The 17635-nt window shown below is 32.8% G+C and overlaps 1 protein-coding gene across 1 annotated transcript in view; it reads right to left on the bottom strand.

Moving 5' to 3' along the window:
• Nucleotides 1-17635, bottom strand: part of qless (decaprenyl diphosphate synthase subunit 1 qless) — a 32384-nt gene that overhangs the window by 13572 nt on the left and 1177 nt on the right. Inside the window, exons 2-4 of the mRNA XM_090106031.1 lie at nt 8151-8333; nt 4875-5014; nt 3620-3761 (exon numbers count right to left, since the gene is read on the bottom strand). Of these exons, the coding sequence (XP_089962157.1) occupies nt 3620-3761; nt 4875-5014; nt 8151-8333 (465 nt within the window). The remainder of the gene's footprint in view (nt 1-3619; nt 3762-4874; nt 5015-8150; nt 8334-17635) is intronic.

Below are 17635 nucleotides of genomic sequence, written 5' to 3'. Positions count from 1 at the left end.
TAATTATAGAATTCAAGTGTATATTGTCTGTATAAAAGTATTAAGTGAAGTTCCATGTCCCCTAGTGGGATAAGGGGCAGATGCATTATATATCTGTTTCACTGGTCGATTTTCTTTAGTAACAAGTAGGTGATCAGCCTTCTGTGTCCTACCAGACCAAGACTTTTTTTTTCTTCGTCTCCACCGGGAATTGAACCCAGGAACCCTCGGTGTTACGCTCACGCGTCAACCACTGTTCCGAAGAGGCGGTCGTATAAAAGTATTGATCACGTTAAAATCGAAGAAGGAATTTTAAATACTGATCATGTTAGAATGCATCCTTTGACTGGTTCTTTGGCTGGATCTTTATTGAACATCAAGAAGATGGACGTTTATAACTATTATAAATAACGCGTTTTAAAATATTACATTGTACGTGTAAGATGTGCATTTATATTCCAGACGCGCACGGACTTGATTAAAACATCATGTCCCACGGCATAGCAAAGCCCTGCAAACAATAAGTATCGAGACATATTCTGAACAATGGTAGCAGGTACGATAGGAATCGCCAATTCGACGCTGACGTTTCTTCGCATCCTTGACGACCACATCTATTGTGGCGAACATCTATTTGTACGGCACAAAGCTCCTGCAGAATGCGCATATTTAAATCAGAATATAAGGAAAACGCGAATGTCAACGACCACCACTCGTAATGTAACTTCACCCTCTCAATTCTCAAACATTCCATTGCGAAACATAGTTCATTAAGAAACTATGGGCGTATGAAACAATAATAATGAAGGCAATTCTTCATTAATTTTGTACACGTAAAACGTTTACGACATCGGTAAATAATTCCACATAATGTGCATAGTAACGTGATCGTAAATGGTGTTCAAACAGACGCACCCCGATATAATAGCGAGGCGTTTGTGTACTGAGAAACATACACGGTAGGTACAAATTCAGACGAAACAGAAAAATCAACATTAGTTTAAATTACATAATACTAATACTGGTTATTAGAACGTGGATGAGAGTCACTCGATAAACTGAGTCAATATTAAAAGTTAAACCGCTAAATACGATTTGTCTCGCGAATACATTTGAAACATTAAAGATGTTCAAAGGCTTAGGTGATTGAGTTATTTATACAAGAGGCGTTTTATTAGCCGGAACATTTGTTTCTATGCGATTATCCTTGTAAATGATACGCGTAGCGCGTATAAGTTATGTTGAACAAAGAGCATTTAAATTGTAGAACATCTTTAACCATCAATCTTTGTTTCTGTATTTTATAGATTTATTCCAAGAACTTAGGTTACGTATTACAAGTAATTTGTTTTGTTTTATAGAATTTATTAATAAAAGATGCAATTCATTGCGTTTTATTATAATTAAAGTAAATTGAATGAATTTGTATTCAAAAGCCTTTCCTTATCAAACTGAGATAGAGCATAAAAGAGTGGACCATTTACAAATAAAAACAAAAGTAATATGATAGCGATTAAAATAAATATTTTGAAAATGGCCTTGACAGATTGAATAGCGCTAAGAGATTCAACAAATATAATAGAACTTAACAAGATTTCGCTACCCATTAGGTTTCACGGTTCTATTTACATACGAACGCCTGTTGACATTATCATATTTCACCAACAAATTTTCCGTGTCACACGCCTGACTGCTCATGAAACCAAGCTATAAATAAATACCAAATTAAAAATAACAACAATCTCTTTCTAAGAAAATCATTTTCGTAACTAAACCTTTGAAACGTACAAAACAATATACATTGATATCTCGAATCGGAGCAAAGGCGGGATTGAGTCAAACGAAAAATAATTTAAGAGATGACCGCAAGGCACTTTCACCAGGGGTCGTCAGCTTTCGGTGCCTCACTTGTTTCTCTCCGCAGCCACTCTCGAACGTTGTTTACGTGCAGGCGCACCCGCAGTGTTGCCGTCTCGCTCTAACCAGTGCGAGAGAGAAAGGCGGCATCGTCTGCCCGACGCTCTAGCGACTAGGCGTACGCGGACTACTTCCCACATTTCGTGTTCTCTTTTTATGTAGGGCAAGAACCTTAACGTGACTTAATGACCCAAATTCCTCATCCGTTTCTTACGATCGAGGCAGTTCAATCATTTTTTACATTATAATATAATGTACCTGTATTATTTAATCTTAACGAGTGGGATGAAACATTTAACAAGGAAATATGAAATCCGCGTAATGTGTCAATATTTGTTTTATATGTGCTTGAATAATTAATATGTATATCCGTAATTTATTCTTGTACTTAGTCCAATATTGCTTGGGTCAATAATCAATATATACGTAGAGTTCATGGGTATGTTTAGATGTGGTTTTATCATGAATGGTCATGTCGAGAAATTATACTAAAAATCCGTTTCCTTATGAAAGCATGGCTCAAATATGGTAAAGAAAGTAGCAGCGTCACATTCAATGTTAGTCATTGGTAAAATATGCCACTACGAGATCTCATGACTGACTAACGTATCAGTTTCTTCAATGGTGTAGTAGTGGCCTACTTACGATATCTAAATACACATTATCTTTAGATCGTAGTATTTATCAAACATATAATAATTATTATCGGATCGATTATTGATTACCCTGTTTAGAGAGCCTATGGCATTTCTTATATTTTCATCAAAAACATCAATCAAATTATTAGATGATTAAATAGCAAATATCGCTAATATTACCAAAGAAACGAGAGTCCATAAAAAACATTGTTGTAACAACCTTTATTTTAATCGTCTATTGTTTAAAATATTCCACTAACTGGAAACAGATACCTTTTGGGCTCCATTCCAGTGTATTCGATACCGTAGGCCAACGGAATAAAGAGATTTAGTAATACAATTAACTTGAGTCGAGAAAAAATGGCGAAACAGTGTTTGTAATTTGACCGCACCTCTGACACAGTAACTAGCCCTGAATTATGTCTCACAATAATTATTCACTCACAATGCTTATGACACATACCTACTATAAAGATCACGTGCCTTAGCAACACTAGCCCTGTCTCCAAAACTGAGCCGTCATAATCCATTCACTCTGCATTCAATTCTCCATAAAGACATCATACACATACGTAAATAGCGATTCGGGTGCTTCAACATTCCATTCATATATTAATATCGTATTATTATATCATCGGACTACAATTTAGTTATGAGGATTGAGAGCTGAAGGTTATGCGTTTCGTTGTATATTAAATCTTAGTTGACGTTACAATAGTACTTTGTCTTATTTCAATTTTAATGGATATAGAACGTTTATTATTCATGTCACGGTCGGATTTTCCTGATATATACGACAGTGGACGACGTTTCTGCATCCCGACACATACAAATGGACAGTCCTTGTGAAGGTTGCATTATATTAATATCATTATCTAGTTTAAATATAACTGGAATAACCGAACATCATTACAGACTTAAAGCGAAATTGAATCTTGGAAGACTAAACATAGATGAATAGAATTTAATTCGAAGTACGAAGAAGCGAACTAACCTAGGCAAATGTTGTCATGTCACAAGTATGCAGTATTGTATTACATTGGTGGCGTAATCGATGTATTGAGATGTGCTGTAACACCGCTTACCTTCTTGTGATTCCAGAGCACGTTGACGGAGGGTTTACCGCGGCGGAAGTCGCTCTGGTCGATGACGTCATCGTGGATCAATGACGCTGAGTGGATCATCTCGCTGATCATTGCTACCTGCCGCTGGGATGGCAGCAGGGCACTGGAAATGTAGGACACACTTAAAGAGAGCTCATTTTGTTACGAACTTGGAATAGTTGATGGCTATGAAATATACGATACATTTTTTTCTGAAATAATTAGCTTTATATTTAGTATGAGTAACAATTTGAATACGAACGGAAATTTAATTTGCCCTTTAAAAACGTGTTCTGAGCAAATAAAAAATATCCATAAAGTTGCATAAATGTGAAGATAGTGACCTAAGTGCAACGATCGAGATTTTACTTTGGGTAATCGTGACAAATTTCACAAAATACCTTGAAATTTTCTTGAATCATATTGCGTAATTGTGTTTCCCCAATCCATTATCACTCAAATGTCGATAGAGTACTACTACTCTCATTTGTACACAATGCTCAAGACTTGCTAATTATGTAACATTACAATAAGATGACACAATGTGTATAATAAAAGGATAATTTCATAAACACGACTAACAAATTTGGATGGAACACCTTGAAATAGTCGGAAACAATACCTTGAAAATAGTATTGTTCAAACAGGAATTTATATAACATCAATTGTTACCTTTTTACAGTCTAGGGATTTTACCCAGAGACCGCAGTCTCGGTGGTATGTATTAATAATATAACATTAATAAATAATTCTACACACAAACGGACTTTGCACGCACCTTACATAAAGCGTCTTAAATATTCGCCACGTGTATAGTTAGGGCAATACGCGGCGAATCATAGTCTACGTGCGAATAATATATTAAGATCAAATTATTATGCCTACTTTAATCATCACCAACCAAGGATACGCTTAGATATGCATACGAGATACCTACAGACCAGAAGATGTGTTGAAGATATTCAGGTGTTGGATTACGAAAGAAAACAAATACTCAATCAATTATATAACACCTGTAAGTAGCTAACAATGGAGTAATTAATAATCTTGGCAGCGAAGCAACACAAGAAATATGTCTAAATGACATAAGTTTCGTAACAAATCTTAAAGTGAACGAACGGCACGAACTTTGTAAGAATTCAAAATTTATAAATGGCACATTTCCAAGCTTTTAATAGTTTTATTTTTTTACATTTACTAGTTCGTGCTATATTGTATTTATATATAACCAACTTACCTATTTTCACCGTATACGTGATAATTGACAGCTTTCGCCATAAGGATAGCCACCATTGGCCTTAGAGCTTTACCCTGACCGTCGAAGTAATATGTAGCTATGGTGTTCAACTCGGGCTGATTTGTATTGCGTTCCAGCTCCTGTAGGCCAAATAAACTAAAGTCGAGTTGGGATCACATTTTTTTAAATTAAAATACCTTAGAAGAAATTAACTTCAAGCTTATGAATAACTTAAAATTAATATTTGCAACCTTGCAACTATTTATATCTTTAAACTGTTACAAATCGATATAAAAATATTTGACGATGGTATGCTGTAATCATTAACTTGTAGAACTATTTAATCGTATTCCGTTCGGGATGTCGTAAATGTCCTTATGAAATAATCTGATGTAGTAATCTTGATTCGACACAATTTAAATTGTGTTTAGACAATGTGAATCTCGAACGAAATCGCTAATGCGTTTGTCCTCCGCCATTCTATTGTAACGCTGTAATTTGTATGAAAATGATTTATATCATATACATATATTATACATATTACAATTAATGTACTATTTAATAATTATTTCCAACCGAGCTTAATGCAACTTTAAAACGGATATAGTGTTAAACTACGCAATCATATCTTGGAAATAATAAATATTATTACTGTTATAAATATTTGTATGTGCAATCTGAGAATCTTAATTATCTTCTTGTACTCACAAAGAATGAGCAATATTTACAGACCCTATTAGTTTACATCGCAAATACACAAATATTTATCATGTGGACTTTAACAAGTTTCCTATATTTGAAAAGTTACATAAATACTGAAAATAATTTTCAAGTCCTTGGCTGTAAAAGGATCGTGGTGACGACGTATTTTCAATATCACACTACCTTTTGGGCCTACAAATTAACTCAACGTTAACATGTTAGGACAGAGCAGTCAATGCCAGAATATTACAACATTATTTGCTATGCAATGTATTCATTAGCGAGCTACGATATTGTGGTCACGTCACAGATGTTTGAAAATTAGTTTAGAAGGTTATGAATTACATTGTTATAGTTAATGAATAGATATATAATTTTCTTGTGGTTGGATCCGTTTCAGATCATAAACGTACAATAGATCAGATAGTAAAGAAAGTTTAGCGTCACGGTAAGTTACTTCGAAAGAAGGTCATTGTTCGTTCACTGCACTTCACGCTTGACATCAGAATACAAAAATCTGAAATATTGTTTCAAGGTCGATAGATAGTTGATTGGTTTTTTGGTGTTGCACCTATAGAAATTAATTAGATCGTTGTAATTATATCGAAGTTTAAATACGAACCAATTTTTCAGGTAAAATAAATTTTAAGCGTATGAACTCGTGTCGGATGATTCTCTTTCGGTCGCAGAACAATTAAAAAAGTAAGGTAAAATAATTCTTACATCTTCTAAACTTTAAACAATTTTCAATCATGATTTAAGAGCATCCTGTTGATATCTAAGTCAAGGACTGAACATGAGCAAAAGGCGAAACAGATTTTTGCAACTAACGCTATATTATACTTAATTGTAGTACTCAACGGATATTTAGGTAGACACCAATCTTATCTTAAAAAACACGTTGTATCTCACATTAACTATGTTATTATGAAACTCAACTAAATTAAAATGTTACAAAACTGCACAAAGTAAAGATCTTCTCAAACAGATTAACATGGGCTCCTGTTTTGTTAAATAAAAAATATACTAATGATACAAAATCAACATACACATTAGAAAATATGCGACAAGATTACTACTGTATTCGTATATAAGCCTAGTTTTAGACGAGTTATCAAAGTAAGAAAGTAGGCGAACTAGCTATCATTTCCCCAAGCCATGATAATACAAAAGTAGCAAGCAATTTCCTTCGTACACTCAAATTATTTCTGTTTAAATTAACAACGATTTTGCAAACTGTATGAAATCCAATGTTTTAAATTATTACTACAATATTCGCAATCTTGACAGAAAACGTTTGAAACAATATAAACATGACCTTGCTTTTCGTATCTACACATATCATTATATTTCATCACTGTAGCTAATAAGCTACGTTCATCTACATTTGCATTCTACGAATTGTAGCGTTTGCGTAGCACTTCTGCTAAGCTTGTAAGTTGTAGATTATTCGCTGCAATGACTTAGTTTTCATAAAATGTATATTGATAAATGTTAATGAAATATGCAATATCAATTATAGAGGTCCCTTGCTTCTTTTCATAAACATTTTCATACATATTTAAATATGTATACTATAATAAATATACATATACTATGCCTAACTAATACTAAATCACCAGCGACTTTTAATACTTTAATTTTCTGCCCCGATTCTATATGTTATAACTCTATAGTTATTTCAAATATGTATTGTTGCAGCAGTTATAAAAACCTAAATTAGATATAACAATAAAAAGCATCAGATGAATAAATAGTAGCAAAAACAATTACTGATACCCGTGCGAAGCCCGGTCGAATCGTGTTGCTAATAGTTAAATTGTCAGCGCAAAAAATTCACATGTCCTGTTATAAATCATCTTAATTGAAATTACACAACCCACACCCACTCGCGTGCGTACATTATAACTTTTAGACAATTACTCGTAAGCACCGTTCGACCTTTGCATTACAGCATAAAATGTTACAAAGTAAATTAAAATGTAATACATAATCCTTGAACTAAACCTTCATAGAATTTTCTGGTAAAAATCTACTAGTATCTGTGAGTTTATCGTAATAGGACTACCAAGCAACTTATACTACTTATCAGGCCTATGTTAATTTTAACCTGTACTATATAACTATATATTGTACTATATAACTATATATTGTATGTATCGAGGTAGCCAGTTATGTTTTACATAATGTGTAGTTTTTGTTTACTCGTATACTTAGCAATACTTTTGATAAAGTGATAATTTGTGCACATTTAGATACTGTGGGTCGTCTTGCTACAACTTATTTGTGAAATGCCCCTTAGCTAAGTGTTCTTTCGGGATATATCCATTGACAGTTACACCGACAATACTTTTAAGCTTAAAGTTTCCATATTGTTTACTCGGACTTTTTTCTGCCAGCAATACTGACAAAATGATAAAGTAATAATTTGTACACACTTAAACGCAGTGAGTCGTCTTGCTCCAACTTCTTTTTGAAATTCGCTTTAACTAAGTATTATTTCGGGATACATCGAATACAGTTTCTACTACAGGCAATCCTTTTTAAACAGGCTTTTTTTTACCATTGTCTTACCGATCGTATGTCTTCGTATATTCCATTAAGGTCGTCTTCGAGCAGGCGGTAGGGGTCGACGATCTGCGCGCCGTAGTCCGGCAGGGACCCGGTGCTTGTGCTCTGCATGCTGGACGCGAGGCGCCGCATCGCGGACGCTGTGCCGCCGAGGCTGCCGCATGCTGGCCCGCATGTGGTCACACGCTGCAACAAGCAAATATTATAAAACACCAAACAAATTATTACTAATTAACATTCAAGTTTAAATTATATTACACGATTGCTAGTTAGGCCAAATATATATTATTTTGTGTTTGAAACGACGTAAAAGTTGTTGAATCAAAATATACGTGTGACTTATCTTTCTTCTTCTCTTATATATAAAAATGAATCGCAAAATGTGTTGGTAAGCGCATAACTCGAGAACGGCTGAACCGATTTCGATAATTCTTTTTTTATTATATTCCTTGAAGTACGAGGATGGTTCTTATGTAGAGAAAACGTAAACATGTACCACGGGCGAAGCCGGGCGGACCGCTAGTGTCTAATAAAAATAAGTCACATATATATATTTTATCAAGAATTATGAAACATACTTAATAGAATATTCTAGAAAGTTTGTTTTTCGTTTGGCGATATTTTTTTGCGTCGCATTATATGTCACCTATGTCTCTACATTGTCTGTACCATAACATTTATTTAAATATTTTTGTGACACCAAGAATAATAAATATCATAATATTGCAATTTTATTATAAACATACAACAAAATCGTGTACCCAACGTATGCGGGACACGAGCCAAATATGTAATATCAAGTGTAATTCGCTAGTGAAACTCAATTTGCAATACTTTGAATTCTCAACACTAAATGTCATTGCAGCCGCGGCTGTAGGTAGACACGTAAATAAACGAAATTACGAGCAAACGGAAAATTGTGTGTCTGCGGTATACATTCGATAATGGATAGTAGGCAGGGTGCGGCTATGCCCTTAGCTCGGCAGCGGCAGTGACCGCGATGCGTGTTTTGCAATTGGTTTATGCAACTGCAGCCGAGTGCAGTCCACCACACCTGATGGCTCCGACCGGCCGTTGCAAAACAACCAGCAAGCGTCGCACGTATGCACGATTCGTAAGTGTACCGTATGTTATACCATTCCACTGATTAATTATTCAAAAAACTCGTCAGCGTGTTTGTTTTTTCGTATAACATTTAACATATTAAAATTCTACAATATTTGATTAATTTTCATGACTTAATATTAATATGGCTTCATAAAGAATATTACAATACAGCCAATGTTATTCTTGGTAAAGACAAATATAAAGAAGTATCGCTTTTAGAAGTATCGAATCACGCTACAGTTACTGTCGGCGTATTAAAAAAACTTAAGAACCAGGTTTTAATTTATGACTGAAAATTCAGTCGTGCAGGTGTTATGAATGTGGCTATTCAACCACTATTATACTCTGCATACACCATACAGAACAAATACTAATGCATACACAAACAAGATAATTATCACGTATAATGCACATGTAAAGTTGTCAATTATTAAGACTGTTTACAAATGAAGCGTTGGTGGTTTGCAATTATTCTAAAGGCCTTACAGCATGAGCTACCTGTTTTCCTAATTTCAAATTTCCTTTTGATTATTACTCTATCGCATACAATGTAAATTGCTCATTATTATCGACATAATATTATTCTTCCTATTGATAACAGTTATTAGACAAACAGGTCAAGCTCTAATTCTTTTCAAAAAGGCTTTATGATACACGGTCATTAGTTCCACCATAACATGTATACTATAATATACATCAAAATAGATAGGTGTTGAAATTGATAATGATACAAAAATCCCAATCCATATCCTTTACTAGCCGTGCCCCGCGGTTTCACCCGCATTGCTCCGCTCCTGCAGTTAGTCTTAGCGTAATGATATTATATGCATTCCTCGATAAATGGGCTATCTAACACCGAAAGAATTTTTCAAATCGGACCAGTAGTTCCTGAGATGAGCGCGTTCAAACAAACAAACAAACAAACTCTTCAGCTTTATAATATTAAATGCTAAATTTAAAAATTATGTAAAAAACGTATTAGTTCAGAGAGCCTATTACAGCATTAAGGAATATATGGAAGATAAAAACCCATAGAGGGTTGTCGCGTAAAAACCACAGGACATTTCTTTGGCATATTATGATAATATACAGTTACATATTTTGTAAAATTAAATTGTATTGTATTGTATTGTAAAACTGAAATGATTTAAAAGAGCAACTATGGAGTTTATTCCCGGTTCTTCTCCATATAGTCACTGCTTTCCGAATCGGTGGAAATGTAAAATAAATTGGAAAATCCAAAAGTGCACGCCTCAAGGACGTCCAAGACAGAACTTTTTTAAACTGTTTTTTAACTAGTTTAAATAACAAAAATGACATCAAAAATATCATGAACGTTAAAAATAGTGTTTTTTCTTAATATGTGTGTGTATGTATTATTTTACAAGTGCAATGTATGATACATAAAGACATTTTAAGTTTGAAAAATCAGATGTTTTGCGCGAAGCGACAGTAGTACCCACCTCAACGCTTCGCTTATGAGGCGTGCAAAATATGTACTGACGTTTCAAAAGTGCTTCTCGAAGAAGTCTAATTGAATAAATAAATGTTTGAGTTTGAATTTTTGAGTTTAGTATAGATTTAAGTTTAATCTATATTAATTTGATTTAAAACAACTAATTAATATAAATTTAATGTAAATGATATAACGAGTCCTGCGAGCGGTGAGTAACACTTCGGTGAAAGCATTGCAATGACATTTTAATTAATCAATACTCATTCAATTTATACGCGAACCATTTGCGAAACATTAGCGTCCACCGGGCAACTCGCTTGAACGTCATAGAGCATTCAATATAAAAGAAAAGCGTGAACTCATCTATTCAAAGTTAAAACAAATTAGGTGTCGAAATATAAATTAAAATACAACTATCCGTTTGGCAATCTGTTTAACTCATTATGACACCTCGTGCTTCGAATAATAATAAGTTCCATGCGATTTCACACACGTCATAACCATCGTGAATATGTTCAACGTTTATCAATATTGATACCCACCTTCGTATCATATTGGATAAGAGTATACTCGCATTATAATTGTATAAACAATAAATTGGTAAAATTTATAGGAAACATAAACAAAATCATCATTTAAATGATACTGGGTTTTCATTCTTGTTCTTGATTTTTTGAAAATGGGTTTTCTCAATTGTCTTTCTGAAGTTTTTTTACTTTTATATGTATTTATATTGAACGGCTTCTGTGCATTACTTATTCAAAATAAACTGTATTTCTTAGGATCTTAAATTTATCCCCTCCTATCAATTCAATAAGTATTAACCTATTGGGTCAATATAACGCAACAACAAAATCCGTGTAATAAATACTCCAGTTAATTATATTTATTATCAATATTTTAACATCAATACTAGTTCGTACAACAATACGCCCAGATAGATACCTGATTGTTATGAATTATTACACAATACAAATTTTACTTGTTTTAAACGTAACACACCTTCTTTCAAGAAAAAATTCAATCATTTGAAACGGTTTACCTACTTGACGATTTTTATAGTAGCTTATGTAATCCTTGCATTTTTTTTAAGTTTTAGAAATGTGTCTTTATTCGAGCTAACTTATTAATATAATATTACCAAGCAAAATATTATGTAGTTCAAAAAATATGAATTTTGTGTAATATATTATTCAAATCGTAGTAAAAATCTAATCATATTGATACTGCAGGAATCCAAGCACGAGTAGCTAAAAATTGGCTGAGAAGGTAAATAAATATATGGGATGTCCCGTTTCAGTCACGACTTCTCAGAGGAAATAGCGACTGACACACCGGGACGTTACCCTTATCACATAAATATATGTTTCATATCCCTTTTGGTTATCTATTATATCAGGTCCTAATAGATAGTCATCCCTGTCACTGTTTATATAATGCATTGCATATTTGAAGCTAAGTAAGAAGGTTTGAACATTATTTTTCCAATAGCCAATCCATTCCATTTCACTACATAACATTAAATATATTTAAATGATTACAATACAACATTAAATAGTTATGCGCTTATAATATATTAAAAAACAAATCCGTGATCGATGTAATGATAAACAACATTGAAGCACGTAAAATTGCATGTGTCCGCATCGCACATAACAATTAAAACATGATAGAAAGCAAATACTGCGAACACTTACAATACCAATGTTCTTAAAATAGAAACGTACAGTTGATACGTGCCAGAGGAAGAAAGGAAAGTGCTACGTAATATGTTCCAAATATACGTCATATACAGGAATAGCAGACTGTCTAAATTTAATAATTGCATGATTATGAAAAACACGCAAGCCTATAGCGTGGCTGCAATACTAGCGGTCAAGGTATCTCTATTAAAACAGAATTTGTCAAGAGTTTAGACTTGGCATTAAATCTGATAGAAATGACCATCAATAGAAAGATATTCTGATATAACAAAGGTCTAGAAACCCCACCCTGTGTATAAACCTTAATTAATATAATCACGAGACATTTTCTCGTGCGGCGCCCGCCACAGTTCTTTTTATAGCCGTCGATCGATATCTGAATGAATAATTATTACTTTACGTTGAATAATTGAATGAAAAACCGTTGTTAATGTTGCATTCAATTTCCGTAGGCTACAAATTGGAATAAATTAATTGTTAACGAGAAGCGTGATGACATTAAAGTTATGCATTCTTGAATTATTCAAGATGCTGGTTTCCCCAGAGATGTATGAGGTGTGTACCATTAAAGAGACAACACGACAATCAATCATTTTTTTGCACATAAATACACTTAAAACTATACGAATTATAAAATTGTTTCTTAAACAAATGATAAATATCTTTAATAATTGCATCGAACATTTCAACTTGTACATTTATAATAATTAATTACCATAAGTTATATGTTATTGTACTTATGCGTCATTCATAAAAATTATTTACGGTCATTTCACAAAAAAACTTTCTAGCCCAAAACTATTTATAATATTAACCAAAAAACATACCTTAAAAGCTATGTTCTTTGTTAAAAATGTTGATATGTTGCATCTAAAGAGTGCAACATAAAATTCAAATGCGATTTGCTAAATAATCACGTTACAACTAACTACGCTACATATTCGGCTAGTGAAAGTGATCTATTTTCATGATCGAATCAGTACTTCTGAAGATTACCCGCTATAGACATATAAAGTTAAAAACTTTACTTCTTTTTTTTCCTTAATAATATTGAATAGATTGTTTAAATCCAAACACCCACTCTAAGTGCAAATACCCTCTACATAAATGGAAATCTAAAAGTGAGAAACCTGCTATATCTACACTGTATAATATTTACCTACTAAAAGTTCTACATAAGTTTTGGCTCTACGGTTATACGCATGCTACGATCTCTACATGTAAACGATTTAAACGCGCTACCTATGCGCGTACGCAGGTTTATATTGAAATCTTATAACATCAAAATTAATAAAATGGTTTATAAATACACTTTAAATACAACACTTTCTATGTAAATAATAGACTATAATATTTATTATTTTATTTTGTACTCCAATAAACAACAAATCTACAATCTGCATATTCAACGAGTATCTACAACGAGTAAACAAATAAAATATGTTGACAATTAATGTCCTTGAGTACGAAAGTAATGCAATAATTTCAATTTGCATCTCGTAAAGGGGATTCCTCAGAGTAATAATAAAATGGTCAACAACAGATGACGGATAATATTTCCGCATCAGTTTATTGATAATTTTATTTAAATGCATATTAAGAGTTAAGTCCCTTTAAATGCCTATCCCGGATACCATACCAATGACCTTACCAACTGAATACCTTTATGAATAATTATTTTAAAGTGCGTTTATCACTTTTTTGACATGAACAATTATGAACAACCGTGGAAATATTTAAATAAAGAAATACTATCTCATGTACATATAAAAGCTGCAAATTGTTTAATTAAAATTCTTATAAGAATGTCAAACACATCAAAATATCTTCCGCAACAGCATTTTTAACAGATTCAGGTATCTTCTTAGGAATAAAAAGTTTTTTGTATAAATTAACAGTATTTATAATAACTTTTATGGTAATGTGAGGAATTTAAATTACGTTTCGCGTATTGTATTTATTTAAAACTAGCTTTCAGCCCGCGGCTTCACCCGCGATTTCAGAGAAAAACCCGTTCCCGTAGGATTTCCGGGATAAAACCTATCCTATGTCCTTTCTCGGGTATCAAAATATCTCTATACCAAATTTCATACAAATTGGTTCAGTAGTTCAGGCGTGATTGAGTAACAGACAGACAGACAGAGTTACTTTCGCATTTATAATATTAGTATGGATTAACTTGACAAGTTGTAAAGTATGTTTATATTTTATATAAACGAAATTATACTTTTCCTATTTATTAATTATTTATTACTTTTCTCATTACGTCTACTTAAAAAGGAATTTAATAAAAAATTTCAACCGTTAAAAAAATATTTGATGACCTTTATTTTTATAACGACAGATTATATTTAAAAGGTCATTTGATTTATTATTTAATTGTTAAGAGACAAGTAAATAGATGCTGCGCTTGAATAGAGTACCATCTAACATTTCAATGTACAAGTATTTCCAATTCTTGAAAGTGGGTAATCGAAAGACGAAGGTTATAATTAAGGTACAGAGCTACAGCCAACAAGTCGGTCAAAGACCGCTCCATCGAACGAGAGGTTAAAATCCAAGGACGCATGAGAACTTTACAATTTACGATTATAATTGGTCAATTTGAAAACCTTTCGAGAATAGCTTTGAGATCCTTGGATTAATGGTAAAATATGCATTGGGTTGCAAGAGAAACTGGTAGTGCTTCTTTCAATTAATACTCGATCTGTTTATATATTGTAAAGCTACACTGTGCTACATATTATTCTTATTCAAAAGGCTAATTTATTGAAATCTAGATCTAAAACATAGCTCATAAAATATCCTTTTGGAATTAGTGTAAGTTTTGTTTATCAGCACTCTTGTAATCGTCTTTAAAATTTGTAACTTCACAAGAAAATCATGAAACACAATTCATTTCTTTTGCAATGGCGAGATTAGAAGGTGCAATTATATCCGAGGTTACAAGAAGGTTTAAGATGAAGGCATTGCATGTAGATTAATATTAATAATTAAACTTACTGTATAACCTGTAATGAATAAAAATATATTATATCGTTATATTGAACCTGATAACATGCTTGAATTTATTACTTAACATCTGTTATCATACACAAACTTTATAACAAATCATTTCATTGAATGCGCTCGTTATAAACGTTGAAAAAGAACACTCATTGATTATTGAAAATTACTATCAAATATAATAATCTGATGTAGAGAATTCTAAACATATAATTCAAATATATTTAAATGAGAAACTGTAATCAAGTAAGATCGAGTCTCGCGTTACCTTCGTCCTAATTTAAAAACGCAATTCCATCGTCATGAGTGTTGCAGTATCTACTATTTGTGCATTGCTAAATATGCACTCGTTACGCTCTCAAAATCTGTAATACGCTTATATGTACATTACTATATATTATTATATTCGTGTTTCGTTTTGTATTAACAAATAGTTATACGTTTAGCTACAATTAAATTTTGTGAGCGTTATATTTATTAGCGAATGCTTCTTCGATTCCACCTTAAATTTAACTACAGCTGTTGTCCAGTTTAATTACTCGTATCATCAAATAGTAATTGCGAGGTATGACAATTTCTAAATATGACTTAATCTTCAATATTTTTAATCAAAGAAAAAAAATTCAAAGAGTCGTAGACGTTTCAATACACAGTAATTATCTACATGATTAAAATATTGTGATTAAGGTGTACAGTCAAACCATGATGCGTTCATTGTTTGCTGTCCAGAGACGATGAGAAGTGATTGCCCAATTATACTAGTCTAAACATTCGTACAAGGACACTTCGTAATCGGAGATCGTCTCAGATATATCTACTAAGTATGCATTAACTAGAATATCACAGTTCAAATATACGAAGACGCACATTAGGTACGTTTTTACCTATTGTGGCAAAGTTTATAACCAGTGTTATGGAATTTTAAAACTCTACTATATAAACAATGCGAAAGCGAGAGTCCAAAATAAATTATAAAATAGATACCAACAAGAGGACGGGTTCTGTGTGTCACAATCTGGTACCCACGCCTATTTATGTGATAATCACGTCAATTTACGTAAGCTTTGAACATTATGGGTGATTTATTCCCAATTGCAAAAATTGAATATTAAATACAAAATTAACATTAAAATAGGTTAATTCTAATCAGAATAAGAAATCATAGGAAGCAGTTTACGTCTGTACAACGAAGCATTTTCATCTATGTATAAGTATTGTAATCACGTAAGTTGGAATCGAAGAAAATGTTGTAAGTCGAAAATAACATATGCTACGTCGTATGCGTTGTTGCAAACTCTTATACAATAATGTCGACTGAACAAATAGTTGTGTGTTCCGCATTTCTAGTGAGCTTCATTTACGCAGGACGTTACGTGCCACGCTATCCATTCGACCGATTCATTTTCCCAAATAATGGACAATAATGCCTGCGTTCATGACAGTTATAACACGTACTTATTACAGCACTGAAACTGACTATTGTGGGGAGCTTGAAACGTACACACTGGTATTGAAACTAGGCTCTCTATTCTGTATACTACGAAGTTTAACAATCTTGACATGTTTTATACTACACGACCGGTTTTGAAAATGTTTAGTTATTTAGAAATTGATGCGATATCATAAACGATTATGAATTTGGGTTAAAGTCCAATGTCATAAAGAACTTCGAGTTATCAATAAATTGAAATGTGAAGCTCGGAAAAAGTAAACACCAGACACCAGTACTTTTGTGAACTCACTGCTGCTATACAATAACTTTTATCATTGCTGGCTAGATTTTGTTGACGATTAAAGTAATCCAGGTCAATGTTCGCGAAACGAACTAGAATAAAATAAGAAAGGCTATTAACTTCATACAGCGAGAGACGCGGACGCGATGGCGATGTTAACAAGTCGAGTCCGTTACCCAGTTTTGGAGTTATTAAAAATTCGACGAATAATTTCACAACTTTCACTAACAACATGAAATATTTACATTTAATATACATAATTTCCTCTAGAGAAAGGATGCTATATTTATATAAATTGCGTTAGTAATAAGTTTAATTGATTTTTATCTGTATTGTTGTAACCTTGACGAAATTTTTAAAATAATAATGGTAAACTTTTTACACAGCTACCTAATTTCCTTGGATAAAATATTTTGTTGTGTCACGGTTTTTGTATTCCTAATCGACCAAATGAAAGTGAGCGAAGAGAATTAATTTATTAAA

This window comes from Colias eurytheme, chromosome 10 (assembly GCF_061535395.1).
Source record: "Colias eurytheme isolate Ceu_HAF_F1 chromosome 10, ilColEury1 Martin Lab GWU primary, whole genome shotgun sequence".
Lineage (NCBI taxonomy): Eukaryota > Metazoa > Arthropoda > Insecta > Lepidoptera > Pieridae > Colias > Colias eurytheme.
The sequence above is the reverse complement of the archived record's forward strand: the minus strand, read 5'-3'. Positions and strand labels throughout refer to the sequence as shown.